Raw genomic sequence first — 22047 nt, forward strand, 5'->3', positions numbered from 1 at the left:
AGTAAACGAGACTGTGTGAAACTTCACAGTGAAACTTTGTCAGATTCACAAGAACAGAACTTTCGCATGTTTGTCTTAATTACAAACTGCTAAATAAAGAACACGTGTGATTAGTTGAGACATCATTTTCTCAAGCCGTCTGCAAAAACCATCCTGAGCACTTATAGAGGAGTGAAGTGTTTCAACACCTGACAGACTGTGAATCGGACTGACGCTGCCATGTTGACAGCACTGTGGTAATAAATACCACTTTCAGGCTGTTTGACACAACTGAAAAGCTCTCAGTTTTCAAGCATTTATTAATCCATTATTCAGTGATTAATTTCAACACTTGCAGCTGTTAATACATCTTCTTTACTAAGAAAGACTTACAAGCTCAGGAACAGAGTGATCAAACATACTGAAGCCTGGCTTATTATGATAAAACCTTTTCCTTGATCACAAAAGACATTCTGACGTGTCAAAGTAGGAAAAGTACAGATGTAAATAATAACATTACAGTAATAACAGCAGAGTTCCTGTGCATGATGACTCACTGTCAGATCCCATTTACACGTCTTGTATCTCGGGCGGATCAGACAGTTATCAAACCTCAAAAAAAGTAGGTGTGAATCATCCGGAGGGGATTCAGGGCAGGTTGAAATCTGCCTTCCTTCTAGCCAGAAGTGGAAAATGGTGTAAATGCGACGATCTCACCAAGATTTAATATGTGCCCCCTCTAACTGTAACTACATCAGCTGCACTTCGTCAACACACTGACAGACGGAGGAAGTATGTAGCGATCATCTGATCCCTGATCAGCTCAACCACTGAATGAGCCGTGGTGCTGAGAGAGCATCGACGTTTGGATAATGAAGTGTCTGTGAGTGACATGGCCCTGAAGCATGGCAAGCTGTTTTAACATTTAAAAGCTAGACTGGATATGTGTTGCAGATATTCAGTCCCTCCTAGTCAGAAAGCACATTTCAGATATCCACAGTGTGGCTGATCTTATCCATAACTGCCGTTTCAGGTTTCCACATCGTTATTCTTGTGAGGACAAATGACGTCACTTTTAGCATTTATATGTATTGGATTTACAAATATCTGCAATTGAGCTGCAGATAGCCACAGTGTGAATTGTGGCTAAATGATCACTGGCTGTATTTCCAGTTTCAGAAATCTACAGTTTAATTCAGACTGGATATACACTACCGTTTAGGGTCACAAAAGTTTAGGGTCGCTTAGAAATGTCCTTATATTTGAAAGAAAAGCAGTTTTTTCAATGAAGATAACATTAAATGAATCATAAATACAGTCTAGACATTGTTAATGTGGTAAATGACTATTGTAGCTGGAAACGGCTGATTTTTTATCTGAATCAATCAGTTGTTGCAAGGTCACATCTGGTGATATTAGATGCAGGAATAAATCTACAGATGATGAAAAATACCAACAGTATGCTACAATTTAGCACTGGATACATTACAAAAAAACACAAGAGAACTGTTGAAGAAGAGTTGAGAGGAAATTTTACATACCAAAATATAGAATAAATAAAAAATATAATTTCAAAACCACAGAAAAATGACCTCATCAGGCTGAGGGCGTGCTGGTGTAATAGAACTGGATTTGTGTTGCTTGTTTCAAGTTCATACAGCGTGTTAAGCTTGTAAGTGGAAATAGAAACAAGGCCAGTGTGTGTTCTTTCCACGCCTCCTCACACACTGTATTTTTAGCCAGGGAGCCCCAGATAGCAGGGCAGCTTTCCCTCCTGAACTCAATGCATTTTAAGCAGACTTATATTGGGCTTAACTTGTGCTGACTGAGTTAATAGCAATTTAGTGCTCTAGCTGCTGATATTCATTAGATATCTTCTTCCTGAATGCTTCCCTGTTTTCCCCTGTGCCTTGTGTTTGATTGCTGTTATTGCTACAGTTAAATTAAATTGTGAGAATATTAGTCAAATAATGTGAAATGCCAGTAAAACCTCCCTCTTTAACTTACGACACTTCCTTGTCCGCTGCACGTAATTTATTACGGGGTTTCCTGTTCAACTGGTTGCCTCTCCCTCTGCTCTCCATACTGTCAGCAGAGAATCTAAATCTTGTCTTTAGTTTGAAATGAAACGCTCCGACTGCGTGACGGAAAAATTGATTGGTTGTGTTAACAAACCTTTATTGCTCTGGCGGCCGGCCAAATGACTAACTCCGAGGGGAGGAGCGGCTCTCACATCGATAGGTTCTCCAAAGTCCACAGTAAATCAAAAAACTGTTAAAAGTAATGCAAGGCCTGATGTCTGGAGGGTGAAGCTGAGGGCGGCGTGGATCTGGTGCTAATTTAAATCTTTCCCAAATTGAGGCGACACCACTTGACAACTCTCAGTGGTGAAGTGGGATTTGAAGTCACAGTATTCAGAATGATGTTATAAAAAGTTACTCACACTCATTTATTCTTTGAATTATTCACTTACTCATACATTCAGTCTGCATTTAGAGGTCTTTATGATGCTTTTATAGAAGTAAAACTGAACCAGGATGAGTCCAACGCATTGATTTTTGGCATATGTCATCATTTAACTACAGTGGTATCTTCTTCAGTTAGGGGTGAAACTAACAGCTTCTTTCATTATCAATTAATATGCTCATCATTTGGTGTATAAAATGACATTATGTGAGAAAACTGCACCAAATACTCACAATTTAGTAGCTGAAAATAGAGTACATTTGTCATATTTTCTTCCCGAAATAACCAGCTGATCGTCAAAATAGTTGCCAAATATTTTTTTGGCATCAAATAATTGATTAATTGATCTGTTGTTTCAGCTCTGGATACATTAGAATCAGTTTTATGTGCATAGAAGTTTGTACTTCTGAATCTTCTGCTGTCTACCCAGTAAAATGAAGGTGACTGGGGTTTAAATTGTGCTCAAAATTCACATGCTTTTCCACATCTTGCCATAGAAAGTTGTTCTATTGGCCAGATTTTGATTAACTTGAGTCATCCGAACATTTTTGGGGAAGAAGTATCTAATTTTTCATTACAGTCACACTCTGTTGAAGCGATGTTGGCGAGTTCTCTCAGCCAGTGTATTTCCAGACATTCAATCCCCACCTACAGAAAAAAAGTCATTTATGGCTCTGTCATTCTGCACATTCTTTCCCAGCATGAAAAACTTTCACTGTAGTGAAAATTGCTCGAGCTACGCAATCCATCATAGTAACGGCCACGCCTTGATCTGGCTTTGTCAGAAAGCTTCAGTTTTATTGCCGTTTCATCCTTCTCCAGTGGAGTGTTTTCATATCAGAGCTCCCGCTGCCTCGGTGTCAGTCACCTCACACCCACAGGGGGAAAAGAAGACTGTTCCTGGAAGTAATTCCTCAAAAACAGATCACCTTACAAACACCGTTGTTCCACTGATGTCTCCTTATTCATAGTCTTTGCACTGTCAGCGGCTCATTTCATGCCAGACAGCAAAGACGGTGTTTCAAAAACAGTGAAAAACAAGTGCAAGCTGTGTGCAGACAGTAGCTATCACTGTTGCTGTAGCCTCCTTTGATTCGGCAAAGCCCTTCTTGTGGTAATAAACCATGCGTTCTGACTCTGTTTTCTGCTTCAGGTACTGCTCTGGTGGTGCAGTGGGATCACGTCCACCTGCAGGACAACTACAACCTGGGAAGCTTCACTTTCCAGGCCACATTGCATAACACTGGCAGGATTGTCTTTGCATACAAAGAGGTGGGGACTCATTCATTCAACCGCTTTTCTTTACTTGTCCGTCTTTTACTACAATCCTCTATTTCTATTTCTTACTTCGTCTGTGTCCTTTCCTCTTTCCGACACCGTTTATTATTCTGGATGAATGAATAAAGTTTTTATTATTGTTCACACTGCACTGACTTCCTGTTAGTCAAAGGATTGGCTTTAAAATCCTTCTGTTGGTTTATAAAACACTGAATGGTTTCGGTCACTGTTTCCAGAGTCAGAACTAAACATTTAGAAGGAGGATTCAGTTTTTATGCGCCACAGATTTAGAACAAACTCCCACACAGTTCTTATAAATCAGACTTTCCTAGTTCCTTCTGCATTTTATATGTTAAATGCAGGACCGTTTAGTCATATCTTGCACTAATTTTTAATGTTTATTCTCCTCATGAAGCTATCTTTTGCAATTTCAGCATGTTTTTCTTCTATCTTATATTTTATTTTCTTCTTTTTAAAACCTTTTCAAAAACATTCCTTATATCTTTCATTGTCTACCATTGGAATAATAAGAGTAAATGCTGGTTTAGAGAGTCTATCATTCCTTTTTTCCAGGCTTCTAAGACACAGTTAGGCAGCATGACCTCATCAAAATTGCATCAACTATTCCAATTTTTGATCTGAAGGAGCCATTTCATGTACAATCGACACGCTTAAATCATCTCAGTATGAACAGCACAAAAGAAAATGTCACTCACTTCACACTTCTCCCAGTTCACACAAATTTTTTTACGCTTCTTAAAATGTAGTTGTCATTTCTTACACTTAGTGCTGCGCCTGTCTTCTTAGTGAAAAGAAAAACATCCCAAGTTCATGTTTTTACCGTCGGCGTTATGCAGGAGAGTGACGCCAACATCATTCACAATGTGTTTCAAAGCAGCTTGATTTGGTTGTTAAATGATTTAGAAGAATGTTTTGGGTCACTGCAGGTCCCAGAGGTGTGTGTTAGTTGTCAAATTCCCAAAATGCATTGAAAAACAGCTGAACTGAACAGGGAGATGGAGAAGGTAATGAAAGTTATTATCCAACAGAGACTGCTGTGGGAGTGTGAAATTGCAATAAGTAAGTAATGATGTATGATAATGGCAGTGGTTATAACAGCAGGGCTGCTTCTTCCATGACCCGGGCCCCTTATGCAATTTGCTATTTTCACATATTTTAGGAGCTGATCTGAAAGCTGCTGGATTTTTTTCAGTTAAGTGTTTCATTATGCTGCTATTATTTGTCTATAAGACCAAACTGACAATTACACATAATCAGAGTTTTTACATAACCTTGATAATTACAAGGTTTGTTCACTTGTCTAGTTTAATTATTTTCTCGCGGTGGTGTGTAAAATCAACATAACAGACTCAAACATGCTTTTATTTTAATGGACCGTGAATGTCAGGGCCTCTGTTTTCTCACAGATAAGTCTGTCTTCACAAAACTGTTGCTCATTTCTCTCCCATCTGTGTCCGAAATGTTTATTCTCTGCTCCAAAGATAGCCATATGCTTGCTGGAATTGCATATTGCCTCATCTGATTCCTACGTCAGCACTGTCAGACCTTTTTGTATTTTTCAGCCTCTCCCAGACAGATCTTCATGGTCCTGGTAATTGATTCCCGTTTTCTATTTCAGATCCCCATTGAGGTGTCACAGATCAGCTCTGTCAATCACCCGGTGAAGGTGGGCCTGTCTGATGCCTTTGTGGTGGTCCACAAGATCCAGCAGATACCCAGTGAGTCTCAAACACACATATCTAGGTTAAATTTGCTGTTTTATACACGCAAAGGCAGTACAAAATAATCCACATGGCATCTATGGATAAATGTTGATGATAAACATGGGGCTTTGCAGAGTTCAGATGGTGGCATATTCATTTTAGGTCTTTTGAAAACCAAAAACACAATAGCAAAATGTGAAAAACGGATAGCGTGCCGGCATTGAGGAAGAAAAGATGTTGCAATTTCAGGGTAGCATTAGTGGCTTTACTGCTCTTCATTTGTTATAGAACACTTCATGCATCTGTATTTGCACTACTCAAAGCCTTTTTCTTGTCAAAAAAACAAACTAAAAATACTAAATACAAAGCATAAAGTAACCTCAATGATGCTCGTCCTAGTCTGTCTTTCTGTAGTAGGCATCCAAGCAGGGTTATATTCGGAAAAATAGAATTTTAATTACATTTTCATTCTTAATACTGCACTATAAGGCTATGGCTAATTCTCTGTACCCTTTAATATAATCACAATGCTGCTCTTTATTCCCATTCTCACTGGGACGCACAACTTCAGCCCCAGTTTTTTAGTACAATATCATATTTGCAGCTATCAATTCATATATTCAGAGTGCAAGAGCCCATATTCAGTTTTTGTTTAGTTTTTTTCCTTTCTTGCAGTGTGTTGTTTGGATTTTTTGTGCACGTACATGATCTGCAAACTTACAAAGCTCCCTCCAAATAAACAAAACCAAAAAAAAAAAAAACCACTGCTTCTTACCTGCCTGAAATGCCTCATTTGAAGTTCTCCTGTTACTTATCCACATCACCATGTGACACATTTGTATAATGCTAGCCTAGTGACTAAAACAAAGAATAAGGAACTTCCTCACAGTCTGCCGTTATGTCCTCGTTAGAGCCACTCCTGCTAGAGCTTATACCATATATTCAGAGATCCTGGTTTATGTAACCGATACTGAATTGCAGCTGAACAATTAGAGCTTTGTTTAATGGGCCACTTAAAGAGACAGGAGCTATAACGGAGCGTTTCGGAGAAGATGAGAAGATGTGATCCATCACTATGAGATAAATAATGAGTTTTTAGAGAATTAAAGTCTGCAAACATATTGTAGTGAACCCCCAAAACAAAATTATGAACTTGTGGAAGTGTGTAATATGGGCTCTTTAATGACCAGGAAAAGCACTGGGTTGCATAATGTGGAGTCTTGCAGTAACAGAGTGAAAGAAATCATACGTTTGGTGGAGGAGGGAGGAGTAAACAACAACCAAGACACCATGCGAACTCCCTGGGTATGAATGTAGCCCCACAGCTAAAAGTTAAATATCTGAACTGTGGAAACGTTCGAATGTAAGATCCTCTCACATAGTTCTTATTTAAAATCCATTCAGCTGGGAAAAGTTAGCTAATAAAGTCAGCTACCAACAGTTTTCATTTTAGCCAATGAAAAAGGTTGTAGTTGATCATTTGCAGCCATAATTAAGGGAAGATGGAGCTTCGTTAAGGTTCAGATTTCAGGTATTCCAGTCAGCATATTTGAAGTACAATTAAGTCAAGGATCACTGTATTAAAAAGTCATTCATGGGCTTTTTTGTACACTTAAAACTGCTCCGATTTCAGTGTCGTCTGTTTTGCTTTAGCTCCGACTGTCAACACCTCTTATCCAGCAGTGCCCCATCTCTCTCAGAGGGCACTGGGCACAGCTCCAGATTTGCTTCTCTCATTTGCCTTTGAGTTACTGCAATTTAGGCCCATTAAATTTAAAGCAAATGCAAGCAGATCGGGGGCACTTCAAACCATCTTACCCAGACTCAGACTGTCTGTAGCTCTCGTGATCTCTGATTCAAAGTCTGCTGCAATAATGAGTTGTCAAACGTGATTTATTCAGTAATTTAAACTCCGTTTTGATTACGTGTGTGAAACTTGGATAGTATTTATTTGTCAAAGTTAATATTTCAAGGCTTTTTTCATCCTTTACTCGGCATCTTTATTTTCTATGCAGTATGCAGTGATAATGATTGTTTTGTAAGTTTGGTCAGAGTAAAACACATCTCAGAAACACCAGTCCCTTGGCATGGTTGGAGTTTCTGACTTGGACATTATTTTGTGTTTTATCTGAAGGCCTTTTATATAACATCTCTTACCAGAAGGCTGTGGTTGCCGCTGAGAAATCTGAATATGGAACCTGTTCGTGCAGTCCTCCTAGACTTCATAAACCAAGCTGTCTTTGATGCCTCTGACACAGCATGATGAAACCAGTGTGTGCAGCTGCTTGGTTGCAGAGTGATGAAATCTTGAATGGAAGCAGATTGAGACAGAGGTGTCGTGTTGAACATGAATGATGTCTCTGAGGAGTTTGTGTTGCCGTCTTTATGGCAGACGCTTCTCTGCTCTGATATTCCATCTGACTCTGACGGTGCCTCTAAAGAAACCAGAACACTAAATATGCCTAGAACTGTTTTTAGGGAGAGATCAAACAGCTGAAACTGAAACTCTTTAGATACAAACAGCTAAACTACTGTAATGCTGGCCTTGTCTTCGTTTGTATATTACATTAAACCAAATACAGCTTTTTTTTCCTGCATGACATAACCTTTATTTCAGGCAGACGCAAAAGCAACTTTCCTCCCAAACAGCTGAAGCAGCATTGACACAACCTCGGAGGTTAGCTAATTAATTGCACAAACAAATGGTGTTGTTATATTCCAGAACTGACAATAACTGTGATACTGAACACATGACATGATAACCAGAGACAGAGACAGTTACGGTGTGGTGACATTCCAGCATCCAGCATGGGAACAACATATGGTACAATTGTGGTTATAGACACTCTTAGTTTCAGTTTGATTCGTTTGTCAAAAAAGAGATAAAACCCAATAAATTAAGACGACTGATAGCATTGTATAGTATGTTTTTTTTCTTCAAAATTTCTATAGATCTTTCAACAATATTAGACCGTTTTTCACTGTAGGAACTTGCCAGCTGTATCACTTCGGCCCAAAACTCACTAAGTGTTCTTAGCTTAGGATATTGTTTATTGAAACATCATAAGGTTGGCAACCGGGAGGGGACCAATGTATGACTTGGGTGGATGCGCTCAATAAGGACCTCCATTGTTCTATTAACAACCCAGTACTTTCATACATAAGGTTAGCTGGAGTTGTAAACATTCCAAAAGATAATGAGGAGCAGGACAGAGCTGCTAGCATACGTTTAAACTCTGAGAGGTCCTAGTTAGCTAGAAGTGCTAGTAGTTGTAGCCTACGGTAACACAGAAGATTAAAGTCACATCTGGCAAGGCTTTGTTATCTCACTGTGCAACGTACAGATGATATTTGCCGGTTCAGGCCCATGCCTGAAAGAAAAAGGCATTATTTGCATCCTGCACCTGTTAGTCCAAATGGCCTGATGTGCCTCATGAGGTGTACGAGAAGACATCTGTAGAGAAAGCAAAGGATGCTTTACAAACGATCAGAGGTCATCCGTAATGATAGAGAAGGGCCCTTTAATGGGGCAGAATTCACAGATGGGTAGGGACTAACCTTTAGAAAAAGACAGAATCAGCAGTTTTCGTGAACAATGCAGGATGCCACAGCAGCTCACTCCTCCATATGGTTACAGTTAATGTGCCACCTCAAGCCCCCCTTTGTTCCTAAATATACAGTAGAAATACAGGCTGGACAACATGCTGCTTAGAGGACAGTGAAAACGAAAATCCTGTCGTGTATCTGCCTTGATCTACTCCAGTCCTCTTTTGAAGGGTATCATTTTGAAGAAGAGAAAATATTTTGACAGATGTTTCACAACCTTGTCAAGCCACATTAATAAACACATTCTAGTTGTTGTTCACTTACGTACATTAAGCCATAATCCTGACATGAAAGCAGCTGACACTTAAACCATCACTGCTTAAGGGCTGCGCCATGAAGAAGTGTTTCCGCTAAATGTCTCTGCAGCCAATTACTGCAGTAGCAACCATGGCAACTAGAGGGACATTTTTTAACCCGCCGGAGCTCTGCTTCAGTTTAAAAGCTCAAATAAAACATTTTACACTGCCTCCAGGCAGATCAGGCCGCAGCCCATCAAGTTAAGGCAGAGATGAGAGAGAAGATTTGTGGGTGTCCTGTGGCCAAGCTTTATAATTAACAGGTCGGGTACAAGCACATGTGATGACCCACACTTTAATGTACTTCCCCAGTGAGAGACTATACATTACCAGTCACAGCGAGTTCCACTCTTATCTTTTTGCCTCTGTCTGGATTAATAATCTTGATTTGCAGCAGAAAGATGCCAAGACAGGAGCTGTTAATTATCTACACTGTACAGTTACTACTAATTAATGCTCAGTAATATCGTCATTCATCTAAACACAAGAAAAAACATTATAGTTAAATATAGCGAGTGTAATCATGAGGTTAAAGAAGTCAGTGTTGCATGATGAGAGGATGCTGATATTATTTCTCAGTTTTTTTTATCTCGGTGTCTTGACATCATATTTTTATCTGCTTTGCATGAATTAGCAATAAGCAGACGCCTTTTATTTTGGTTTTATCAAAGAAAAAGTGCATGCAACTGTGTTTTTTGCGTTATATTTTAAGAATTGAGTGACACTTTATATCATCTTGTCTGGATGTTTGAAGTTGACTCTTTTGTAGTAATTGTATGACGCACTTCTGCAAATCTGCCTTCGCGAAGTGCTCATTCTTACTTTGCGGCTGGGACGAGTCTATAATTGATCTGACTCGCAGCTTCTTTCCGCCTACCAGAGGTCAACGGGACGGTACAGTCTGCCCACACATCAGCCGCCTCAGGCTGGAGATCTGACCTTCCTCTGGCCCCCACCGTGTCATTAGGCACCTGATAATCCCTTAGCTAGAGGCAAGAGGAAGTCAGTCACCAGGGGAGCAGACGAGGGAAAGGAAGGGTGGTCTCATTCTCAGGTTGAGCCGAGCTGGCTCACATTTGTTGCTTTGATCAGTCGTCCTTTGTGTAATCAAACCAAGCAGGTCTGCAGGGTAACGACGTTCTATCACATGAGGACACTGTAGCCGGAGCAGTCAACAGTTCCCAGACCAAAAATCAATCAATCAAGTGTAAAGAGGAACGTTATACTTAGAAACTGTTACAATATTTCCAATGGAGAGGAACTGGTTTAAAAGTTAAAGGAGCCTTATGGAGCTACGGCAGCAGCAAAGTCATCAAAGTGACTTAATCCAAAGGGGCACATAGGAGAGGAGGATTTCTGATGTAATAAAAATCTGTAGCAGATTTATCTGTGTACTGAGGCATCACTGGTCCCTATGTTTATTTATTTGTTCTAGTTTCTTTTCTACTTTCTTTGAGTTTCTTGTCCTTCTGTGTCTTCTGTCCTTTCAACTGCAGCTCCAGCCTACAGCACGATTAACTCTGTGATTATGTTGTGTTGAGTTTCAGAGCTGTGTTAATGTTGTAGAAATGCAAAAAATTGATTTTAAATAGCATTATAGAAATGGTTTTACATGTTTTAAAACACTTATTCAATGAGTTACATAAGAGGATTTATAGCAGTGATATCTGTGTGCTAAATATAAAAATACACAGTTTGCTCAGAGTTGCAAAAGTCACATTTTTCCCTTGTTTTTGTGCACTGTGTTTTTACATATAAATTAGCCAGCTTTAGAGATGCTAGTAGGCAGATTTTGTGACCTTCAGACCAAGTGAGGCCCCCTGTTTGACCCTGCTCCCAGTCTTTATGCTAAGCTAAATTGAGGGGAATGAGAGTGGCATCAATCTTCTCTTGCTACTACAGGAATCCGCTTATTTCCCAACATGTCAAACCAGTGCTTTAGCCTTTAAACAGTTTTACTGATTGGAAATATTACATGACAAGCTGCTTGCTGCTTACATTACACAGACATAGTTGGGTGTATTGAATTTCAATTTTGTAGCTCATTGATCAAACAATACAAATCAAAGACGTCATATGTTGAGGAATGTCATGATGCATTCTGCAGATTTACTGTTTCACGATGGAACGCCTGTGTAGAAAGTTGCAAAAAAATCCAATAAGGGTTTAAAATAATCACCATATTGCCACCAATGAGGCGTTTTTATTAGAGCTGTTGAGATGTTTAGTGATACTCTTTGAGATATTTCCAAATAATATATTTCATCCTCTTCTTTTTTTCCATTTCCACTGATGGCAGTGAAGATGCATGGCCAGCATAAGCAAGCAGTCCATTTTACACTTGTCCATATGAGTTATATGGGGCCACAATGCAATGAGAGTCAATGATGTATCTAATCAATCGCTCCATCTTACCCCGGCTGATGACTTGCTGTTACAGACGACTGGGAAGGCAGCCTTTCAACAGTGTCTGATTGATATCGGGTCCCAGGGGAAATTGCTACCGTCCATTGCCAAGTCGAGGTCTGACACTTTGGGCACAAAGAGAGCGGAGAAATAAAGTGCTGTGGTAGCATCCCATATGACCTGATTCTGCCTCCCTCTCTCTTCCCTCTTTCTTCGGGGACCACTTGTCCCAGTTTTTATCTCATGGTGGAAGATTTGTAGTGGTGCCTTCGCTCTTCTCACTCTGTCTGCTTTTTTTTTCTCCCCCAAAATATAGATGTGAGGCGGAGGACGATCTACGAGTACCACCGTGTGGAGCTGACGAAGACGAAGATCACCAATTCTACAGCTGTGGAAATGATGCCTTTGCCAAGTAAAAAGACTTTATTGTAACCGCTTTTGGCTCAGTCAGTTGAAGCTTCTGAATGGATGCCTTATCAATATATGGCATGTAGACCTTTTCCTTGGCTGTGTGTCTAATAGGCTATTGATTGTGTAAATTGTTTGACCTCTTTTGACCTTTCTTCTCTGCAGCCTGTCTCCAGTTCACCAGCTGTAGCGCCTGCATCTCCTCACAGATCAACTTCAACTGTAGCTGGTGCCATCGGCTCAACAGGTTGGACTTAAACACACTTTTACTCTCAATAAAATTGTTCCTAATTTATCTTTATACCTCCTCTCTCAGCACTTTCTCACACACATTATCTCTTTATGTTTGGTGCACTAGTTTTTACTCAGGTTCACATGTTGTGTGGATGGAGAGGATTTTTCATGCTTTTATTTCAGACTGTTGCAGTTTCTCGTTTACTCGGTTTAGCAAAAATGCAAATGGACCAGAGAGCTGCTTCAAATCGCCAGGTCTTTAAAGAAGTTTCACTTACTGTCCTCTCTGATCTCTTTACACTGGCTCAACATCAAGCACAGAATTAATTTCAAGATTCTAGTGATCTCTTTTAGAGCCCTGCATGGTCATTGACCTTTCTACATTAGAGATGCACTGCAGTGTTATGTTCCCAGTTGGTCTCTGAGGTTTTTTGATCAGGATTTATTGTGTTTCTTCTTATTTCAGACTCAGAATTAAAGGCAATTGTGTCTTTAACTGTGGCTCCTAAACAGCATCTCTTTCCTGTAAACTAAAAATCTGTGGGCACAGTGGATACACTTTATGACCTTTGAGTAGTGTTCTTTTTATTAAACCTCCATGCAGGCAGTATCTGTGGCCAGAGGGATTATGTTTTCAGGCTGTCGATCCATTCTCGTGAGCGTGATGTATCAGGGACACTTTGGTGGTCAAAGACAGTAAAAGGTCACATAAATCAAGAAGTCATGAACTAATTATGACAAACTTCAACACAAATTTCTAATAGGTTAAAATGATGAAGTGGTGACATTTTATATCCAAAACATCAAAGGTTAGCTTCGCGTTGACATCTTATTTCTCTGCAAACATACTTCGTTGTCCATTATTCATTGTGATAACTGAGGAACAGAAAAGATTAGAGATTGTGACCATACTTCACATTTGCTTGGACACTGAATTAGAGGTAGTAATCTTGGATGTCCACCCTGAAACTGTGGTGATTATGGAGATCTTTTTGTGAAGCAACACTCTGCGAGTGTGCATCCTTTATTACTGGAAGAGATGTCAGCCAGGGTGCTGTGAGAGGAAGGTGGTGGAGGCAGTCTAATGCTCTTCTGGGAAACTTTGGGTCTTTAATGAGGATGCTACTTTTAAACATACCACCTACCTAAACATGGCTTCAGACCACATTTAGCCCTTGATGGCAGCAGTATTACTTGACTGCAATGCCCTCTTTCAGCAGGATAATGCTCCTTGCTGCACTGCAGAACTTGATCCGGACTGGTCTGAGGAACGTGACAAAGAGTTCAAGGTGCTGACTTGGCCTCAGAGTTCTCCAGATGTAAATTTGATAGAGTGTCTGTGGGATGTGCTGGAAAAACAAGCCCAATAAATGAAGGTTCCACCTCGCAACCTCCAGGATCTTGGTGACATCTTGGTGCCTGACGCAACAAGACATCTTAGAGGTCTGTAGACTCCAGGCCTCAACGGGTCAGGGTCGTTTTTAGGGGGGGGAAAAGTGGAACCTATGCAATATTAGGCAGGTGTTTTTAATGTTTTGGCAAATGAGCAGACATACAAACACATGGCGAGATTTGTAGTTGATGTCTTTTTCGTGTCGTTTGTCAGTCTGTGAGCTCGATTATGCAAAAACTGCCTGGCTGAATTTCATGAGACTCAATGGCCAAGAAGGAAGAACCCATTAAAAGCTGGCACAGCTTCAGATCATTTTCTTAATCATAAAAATTGCGAGATAGGGCGCTGACCTTGGCAGAGGATGTGCTCTCTGAGTGCCCTTCTAGTTTTATACTGTGTCTTTATTTGCCTCGTCTTTCTTTTATCTTTTGCTGTGAAGTCCTTTGTGACATCTGATCTGTAAAGGTGCTACCACAAAGTGTTCCCAAAGCAGTTTTTGTGCCTAAACCCAACAAAATCTCTAGCATGTGATTATTGCATAATAAAACATTTGTATTTTTAATCAGCAAATTGAATCACATCATCAAATCAGATAGTGTGTTGGTCTAGAGGGCAGACGTGTTGGGAAAATAAGATCAAGAAACATTAGTTACTCTGCAAAGGTTGAGTATCTGGCTATGACTTTATATATAGTACATATATTCAGACATTTTGTGGTAAAGTTAAGTCTTAATTTAATCTTTTACCGTCACAATATAGCTCTATATTCTATACAGTATAGCTGCACCATTTAGATGACACAGTGTGTTATTCTGACACTCATTCAACTCACACCTGTTCTGTCAACCTCTGCTCCACTTTTTATCTCACCCTTCCTGTCTCCCTGCACTTCAAACAAAAGTAAATATTTGAGCTGCTCAAGAAGTGTTAGCGTTCCTCCCCAGAATTTCCTGACAGCTGAAATGTGAACTGTGGTGGGTTTTGTTTTGTCGGATAAAAAAGTTAAAAAGATGGAAGGGGAAAACAAATAATGGAGCAATAGCTGATCATCTGTTTGAGGTTAGAAAGTTTCAGCTTGTATGTCAATAGGTGTTTACTGTCCTGATGAATGCCTTCCCTGAATTTGCTGAAATTGTTGTTTGGAGGTTGTTGTCACTGTTTGTTATTCAGACCCCTGGAGCCACCTTCACTTCTCTTTGGTATGCTGCTGCATTTAGAATGCCATATGCATCAAATATTAATCTGCCACTCTTTTATTTTGGACTCATCATTTATTCTGAGTAATGTGTTTGACGGGAGAAATGTGCTGCACTTCTGCTCTGCCTGCTGAGATTTGTTATTTAGGACTTACAAGGGTTTTACATTTGACTTTGTCTCTGCTTTGCATCCTAAATTTTCTTGCCTTTGACAGAGAAAAACTAATTTACAGTTCAGTGACATGAAAAAGTGTTGTGGAGAGCTACTGTACGCCTCTGGCACTGATCTCATTAGGCCGTATTTTAATTAGTTTTCCGACTGTGTTAATATCTGACTGTTCAGCCTCATTTTGGCCTCAGTATCTTTCAGCGACTTCCTTTGAAAAAGGCAAACATGCTTTAAACACGCGCTAATTAAAAACCATGGCGGCCTCGCTGGCTCCAGGGTTAATGAAAGGCACTGACATTTTAAGAGAACAACCCTAATGAACTTCTCCCACAGTGAAGTGCTGGGAAGGTGAGAGCAGAGCGCCTCTTTCATGCTAAGTCACAAGTTGAATCACTTTGCTGTGGCTGATGTGAGAGAAGAAGGTTAAGAAAACGCGTCAGACACTGCAGTGGACTGTAAGTACCACAGCATCTGAATGTTGATGTGCGTGGACGAAGTGCAGGGATTTGTTTACCTAAAAAACACAGCTGCTGAGCATCACAAATGGCTGTCAAATGGCGAACACTGAATTTTAATTTGTTACTCCCACAACAACATGTTGTCGGCTAGTTTATAGATAGTAAGTGGCACACAAGCACCAGTCTGTTTTGAGTTTGTTAAATGAAATGTTTGTGTATGTTTTGCAAAATGTGCTAAAGTAACAAGAGTTAAAGTAATAATATATCTCTGATGAATTAATGCATGAGCAGCATGTTTGTTGTGGTTCTTCAGAGTTTTAGGGAATTAATTCCTCACAACATCAGTCTGATGAGGATATTTTTCTCTATAAGTGATGTCTAAAAACCAGGGCCAACTCAGCAGCCGCCTCGGTCAGCATGAGTTGAAGGGGACCCAGAAAGCAGAAACAATCTGTTCCTGACATCCAACGTGCACCTTATATTGTTAAAAGGATATCGCTCTTTCTGCACTAAACAGCAGTTCCTGAGAGGAGACGACAGACAGACTGTAGAAAGACAACCTGACTGTCATATAACCTGCTCACTGCTGGAACCACACGGCTCAAACTCTTGTAATAATATCACAAGATTGACAGGATTACTTATGCTCCATGCAAACTTTATAATATGATCCACACTGAGATAATAGTGCATGTCTCTTCAGCTGGAATCAAAGATACCGAATCTGTTAGTTTAACAAAAGAAAACATAATTATAAATAATCATCTGTACCTAGAAATTCAAATATCTGGGTATTTCCATACATGTAGCCTATCAGCTAAGCATCCAGATGTTGCTGTTGGAAGGACAGCTGTCAGAATCGCCTCATTCTGCTTCTTAAACAACTGAAAGCTCCTTGAGCAAGTGACCTGCTGAGCCAGAAAATATTTTATTTTATATTAACAGTGGTATGTTTGGTTTCAGTCAGCAGCATGGAACCTTATATTGAAAACGTCAGTATTTTGTTGACATTGAATTTAAATCCTGTCCTGAACTCTGAAGATATCTTAAAGAAACATAACATGTTATATTTTCTGAATCATGAGCTCTTCAGCTGTTAAACAAACATAAATTTCTCTCCTAGTGTTCTCTGAAGTGTGCAGTGTAGGAGGTACAATGAAAGAAAATAAAATGAATTTAGAAAAATGATGGATCATAAAATAGCCATTAGTGACAGTCTCATATTAATAACAGCTGCTCCTCTTTGGAGAAGAGAAACTGTCAGTAATGTGGAGGCATCAAAGATACTCCCACACAGTTAAACCTGTATAATGTCAAAGCTATACAGCGTTATGAATAATCAGGTCATATTCTCCTATTATAGCCTGGACATCAATAAAAAGAAACAGGTATATCACATAATAGGAACTAATGAGCATGTAAAGACACAGAACATGTTGATGGCAGGACACAGAGCAGACACTGAGTGACGCTGAATAAAGTGAATTGAAGTAATAAAGCATTATAAGATTATAAGAATCCCCTCAGGGGCACCAAAATGTGCAGAAAAGCCATTTTTTTGCAGCATGGTAAGATCAGTTCAACCTGTTTTTATTTCAAACAAACTTCATTATTCAATAAATGTTCCAGTAATTCATCCCTGCATGTTGAAACAAGCAAGAACAAGCTCCACTAGCAATGAAAGTTAGTTTGTTCGAAAACAGTTATTCTACTACTTTAGCAAATCATTTTCACTTAGAGTCAGAGAATAAAACCTGAAGGGCTCAATTACAGGCAAAACTGATTTGATAAATGGCAGATTTGGTTGATTTGTGGCCCCTGAGTGTCATTTATTCAAGCAGCTACTTTGTAATAGAACCTGGTGAATCTGTTTAGAGTGCAGCCAAGCAAACCCGCATTGTTTTAATAAAGAAAATTACTCCATCTGAATATGAATTCATGTTGCACACGGCCACATAACAGCAGGACGCAGCAAAGTTGGGAGTACAGCTCAGATATAGCTGCAGGCAAGAGAACAATAAACAGTGAAGCTGATCAATAAGATAAAATTCCTCTGGCTTAAATGCAAACACATGCCTGCTGTCTTTCAAATCTGAATCTACTTTAACTATAAAACTACTGTATGGAGAGATAAATGCTGAATAAATACACTGACTGGCTTTTTAAAGGTTTGCTTTAATAGAAATCTTAAGGATTATGACCACATTTCTTGTGTAAATGCTCCGCATTACTCTTCACCATGTAAAGAATGCCTACAAATCTTCCATGAATGAGTGGGAATGGAGCCCAATAATACAAATCTATCCATCCTGCTGCGACTGTTGAAATGCTGAAGAGAAATATTCTCCCTCATGGGTTCATTTATATTCAAATGAAGCACCTCGGCCCATTTCTAATTAAAAGCACCGTGGCTCACTGCGCTAGATGGCAACTAGCTGAGATGGATGCCATTGAGGAGAAACAAAACACGAGCTCCCTACAGGGACAGGATGGTCCGGACCTGCTCGGTAATATCGCGTCTCATTCTGCTTCCTTCACTGCCCTCTCGGGAGGGGAAAGCAGTCCGGGAAAAATGGGGGATTAAGCTGAGGAATCTGTCTCGCCTGATTGAACAGATGGACTGAATTTTTTTTTTTTGGAAGAGGAGGGGCTGAAAGGAACGGGATGATTAGAGAGGTAGAAAGATGAAAATGGACTCCTTCACATAAAGCCATTACCATAACAATATGTTGAGGAGAGAAATAGGGCCTGCTGGGAAGACACTACTGGACGCTTATTGTCCTGGAAGCACAAAACACAGACGTCACCGCTGCGTTCGGTCGTACTCGATCATAGTTTTCAGTTTGTGTGTGTTTTCCTGTAGATCACTGTGAGTTTGTTTAGATCCTAAGAAAGACAGACAAATTACCAGTGGACGAGTTATAAACTTGATCCATTTAGTAGCGAGGATTAGTAGCTGTCGCCTCGATTACTGTCTGTCGTTTGAGGTTATTAAAAGTCTTGGACCCTGATGCACAGTTGACTCAGCAGCAACCTCATCCGAAGGCCCCATGACCCCTTGAACTTCCCCCCCTGGCAGATCCAACATTTTCATACTGTACAAAGCCGCTCCCTCCTTAAGCTCCTTGAATCCAGAACCTCAGAGGGTGGCAGCGAGTGGGAGGTGCACGTGTTTGCTTCCCAGCGTGATTCAGAGCAGAAAAACGTGGAGTATTACTGAGAGAAGCTCGAATTACACCACAAATCCGCTAAAGGGGCGCTTCACCAATTTGCAAAAATCAACATCAGTGTACTCATCACTGTAACGAATGATCCTCAACTTAGAGAATAGCTGTTTAGGTCCTCTGTGACTCTGGACAAGCTTTTGACAGTTTGGGAAATTTGCACCATTACGCCACATACTGGTGTCCTATTTGTTATAACGCCTACTAGTAAAAGAGCATCCTCGGTTTGAATCCTGCCAAGGACATTTGTTACATTTAATTCCTGAAGGCCTATTGCCCAGAAACTGCTTTAGAAATAGTAGCCCAGCTTTATAAATGAATTATAAATTACTTATGTTGAGATTGAAAGACTTTGGGCAAACACAGTCTAGAATTTGCAGTGTCAGGATTTTTTTTCCACCTTGTGGACACTTGGAAAAATGTTGTACATGCTGATATTTTTAAAAATTTTTGTAAAATGAATAATTTAGGAAATTAAAAATGTAGTTTGTTTTTTATGATTTATGGCAATAGAGCTTTGTCATTCTGCACAAAAGATGTTTTTGTGTTCTATCTCCTTCTAGCCTTCTATCCTCCTGCTGTTTCCTTAGCGGTGCAGTACTTTATAGTGCAGTGAGAAATGAATCCACAGTGAGTGAAAATGTGAATTTGCGTGTGTCACCTGGAGCTGAATGGACTGAAAAGTGATTAGACACTGAATTATTTGATTTGTTGCAGCTCTGTCACAAACTGACAGATGTACTGACATGACATTTAGGAAGGACATTCGTGATTAATCCTAATTACCTTGTGGTGCTTTTCCTCTTGTGCCACCGTGACATTGACATTTTTGTTATGAAGTGTAACCTCTTGACTAAAACGGATGGAATGATTGCCGTATAATTTGATGCAGACGTTCCTGTTTGTCTCTGAACTGTGGGAACTTTGGTAAGTGCTTAACTTTTTATTGTGTCTCAGCACAGCCTCATAGACCACAAACACTGCAGTGGACTATAATCTGTAACTCTGTTATCTAGAAGTGCAATCCTGAACCACTTTTTTTGACTTACGGTTATGACTCACAGTTGTTTCCTCTGCCCTCAGATGTTCCAGTGGTTTTGACCGCCATCGCCAGGACTGGGTGGACAACAGCTGCCCAGATGAGGTGAGATTTGAAGCTGTCGTGACTTGATCATGCCTGTAGGTTCATGAGATGTTTCAGTATCCTGCTTGCTATTTGTGTGTGTGTTTGTGGTGCTGCCCAGCTGATAAATGTTCTGCTGCAGTATGCAAGGAAAACCCTCTTTAATCCCCACATGAGCCTCTTTTTTTTACCAGTTCAGATTCACACACTAGTATGACATAGAATTTCTCATCTTTCAGACCAAGGACAAGATGTGTGACATCGTCGACACCACCTACCTTTACCCCTTCACCACCACGATTGTTGCCAAGACGACATCCAGGGGCAAAGAGGCCACTGCCGGCAAGGAGACGCCCTCCACTTCCCACCCTCCCACCAGCGTCCCCACCGAAGGTAAGGAAACAAAACAAAACTGGATCAAGGCCACGGTGTGTCGGAGCCCAGAGCTTCCTTTCAAGAAGTGATGGATGCTCCGCGCTGGCAAGATGTTAAATGAAGTGCATTTACTGGAACTGTTCTTTATTAGTATTGATGTGTTTTGTCTTTTACAACATGCGCAAGACACTTCTCTCATTTGGAGAATGCATAAATATGTGCTGTGGCTCTCCTCTTAAACTGAAAAAAATGAATTCCAGATGGCAGCCAGTGGAGCAAAGTGCAGCAGCTGTGTTTGTACCAACGTTTAAACAATGCAGATTGAATCGGGACAAATCTCACCAGTCCAAAATAGATGCGGCCACACAAACCTGTGATTACTGACCCGTCATCTGTCTTTTGTTTCTTAAAAGAATTCTCACACTCTTGTCCTTTTTAATATTTTTTCAGTCTACTCATGACACATTAACTCTTACTACTTGACTGTGAAGACCAGTTTTCATTTTTGAAGGCTAAATGTTTAATATTAAATCAGGCTTAGAGCTGGCTTTTGTCACAGTAAGTTGAAAGCGACTTTACAATCATTCTAGAGTTTAATGAAACTGGCTCAATCTGATGCAGATATTGAGGCTTTCTGAAGGCCGCTCCACTTTATTACCTGTACTTTCCCTCTTTCAAGGTCTCATTTTATATTTGAGGGCTCTTTCTAGTCAGATCTTGTGACAGCGTGGCTTGCAGTGGAGGAGAAAAAAAGAAATCAGATTTTGATCAAACAGACGAGCTTGCGAAAGGAAATTTTCTCAAGTTGTGCTGAATGTTTCCTATAAAGTGGTTGGTGGAAGCATGTGTATAATATTTGCTCAGTTAGACGTGAATACTGTGTTTTCCTGCAGGGTGGTAATGATTATGAGTTGCCAGCTTCCCATAAAAACAAACAAACAGAAAAAAACACTATAGAACAATGATATTGGGTTTCCAATAATAATAAACTCTACAGTTAAAGACCAATGATAACTGTCCACATGAAGTACAACACAGTGCTAGTAAACATACTCAAAGTACACAACAGTTGTTTTATTAGCCACACATTAGCCTCAGACAATAAGTTTAATGGCTAGCCTGCGGGAAAAACTAATCACAAATCAACAATCACAAAACAGCTTTAAAAAAGTTTGAGTGCACATTTTAGTACCCACAAATACTGTCATAACAAGATCTTCTGAGGAGGAGATATAAAGATGATGCTGTACATGAGACGTTTAGGGAACACTGTTCAATCGTAGCATTAACTGAGAGTCTGCATGTGAGACACTTTTAGCTTCACAAAACAACTATCCCCGTCTAAACTGCATGAGTCTCTGCATGCACATCAGCTACGCCGTGCCCTCAAGTACATTCCCAGCTTGTGGAAAACGCTGATAAAACATCGCTTATTACATTTATTGTAGAGATTGCTGCCGGAACATCGATATTCCAAACTGAAATGTGAAAATAAGCAAGAAGCTCATTCAATTCTGTGACATTTAGAGCACATTTTCAGCACCAGGCAGCAAACCAAAACAGTGAGAAATCAAAATGCTAATAAAAATTTACCAGTGCTTATAATATAGCCCAAAAAAGAGCAACATTTTACCAACTTTAAGTCCCAGATCATCCTTACGAAAACGTACAAGTTAGATGTAGAAAATAATATGTACATGTTTACTTCTGCT

At 40.0% G+C, this 22047-nt stretch overlaps 1 protein-coding gene across 1 annotated transcript in view; it reads left to right on the top strand.

Moving 5' to 3' along the window:
* plxdc2b (plexin domain containing 2b) overlaps positions 1-22047 on the top strand; it is a 109356-nt gene that overhangs the window by 69690 nt on the left and 17619 nt on the right. Inside the window, exons 6-11 of the mRNA XM_023278977.3 lie at positions 3599-3717; positions 5363-5462; positions 12072-12167; positions 12329-12410; positions 19921-19981; positions 20200-20353. Of these exons, the coding sequence (XP_023134745.1) occupies positions 3599-3717; positions 5363-5462; positions 12072-12167; positions 12329-12410; positions 19921-19981; positions 20200-20353 (612 nt within the window). The remainder of the gene's footprint in view (positions 1-3598; positions 3718-5362; positions 5463-12071; positions 12168-12328; positions 12411-19920; positions 19982-20199; positions 20354-22047) is intronic.

This window comes from Amphiprion ocellaris, chromosome 22 (assembly GCF_022539595.1).
Source record: "Amphiprion ocellaris isolate individual 3 ecotype Okinawa chromosome 22, ASM2253959v1, whole genome shotgun sequence".
Taxonomy (NCBI): Eukaryota; Metazoa; Chordata; class Actinopteri; family Pomacentridae; genus Amphiprion; species Amphiprion ocellaris.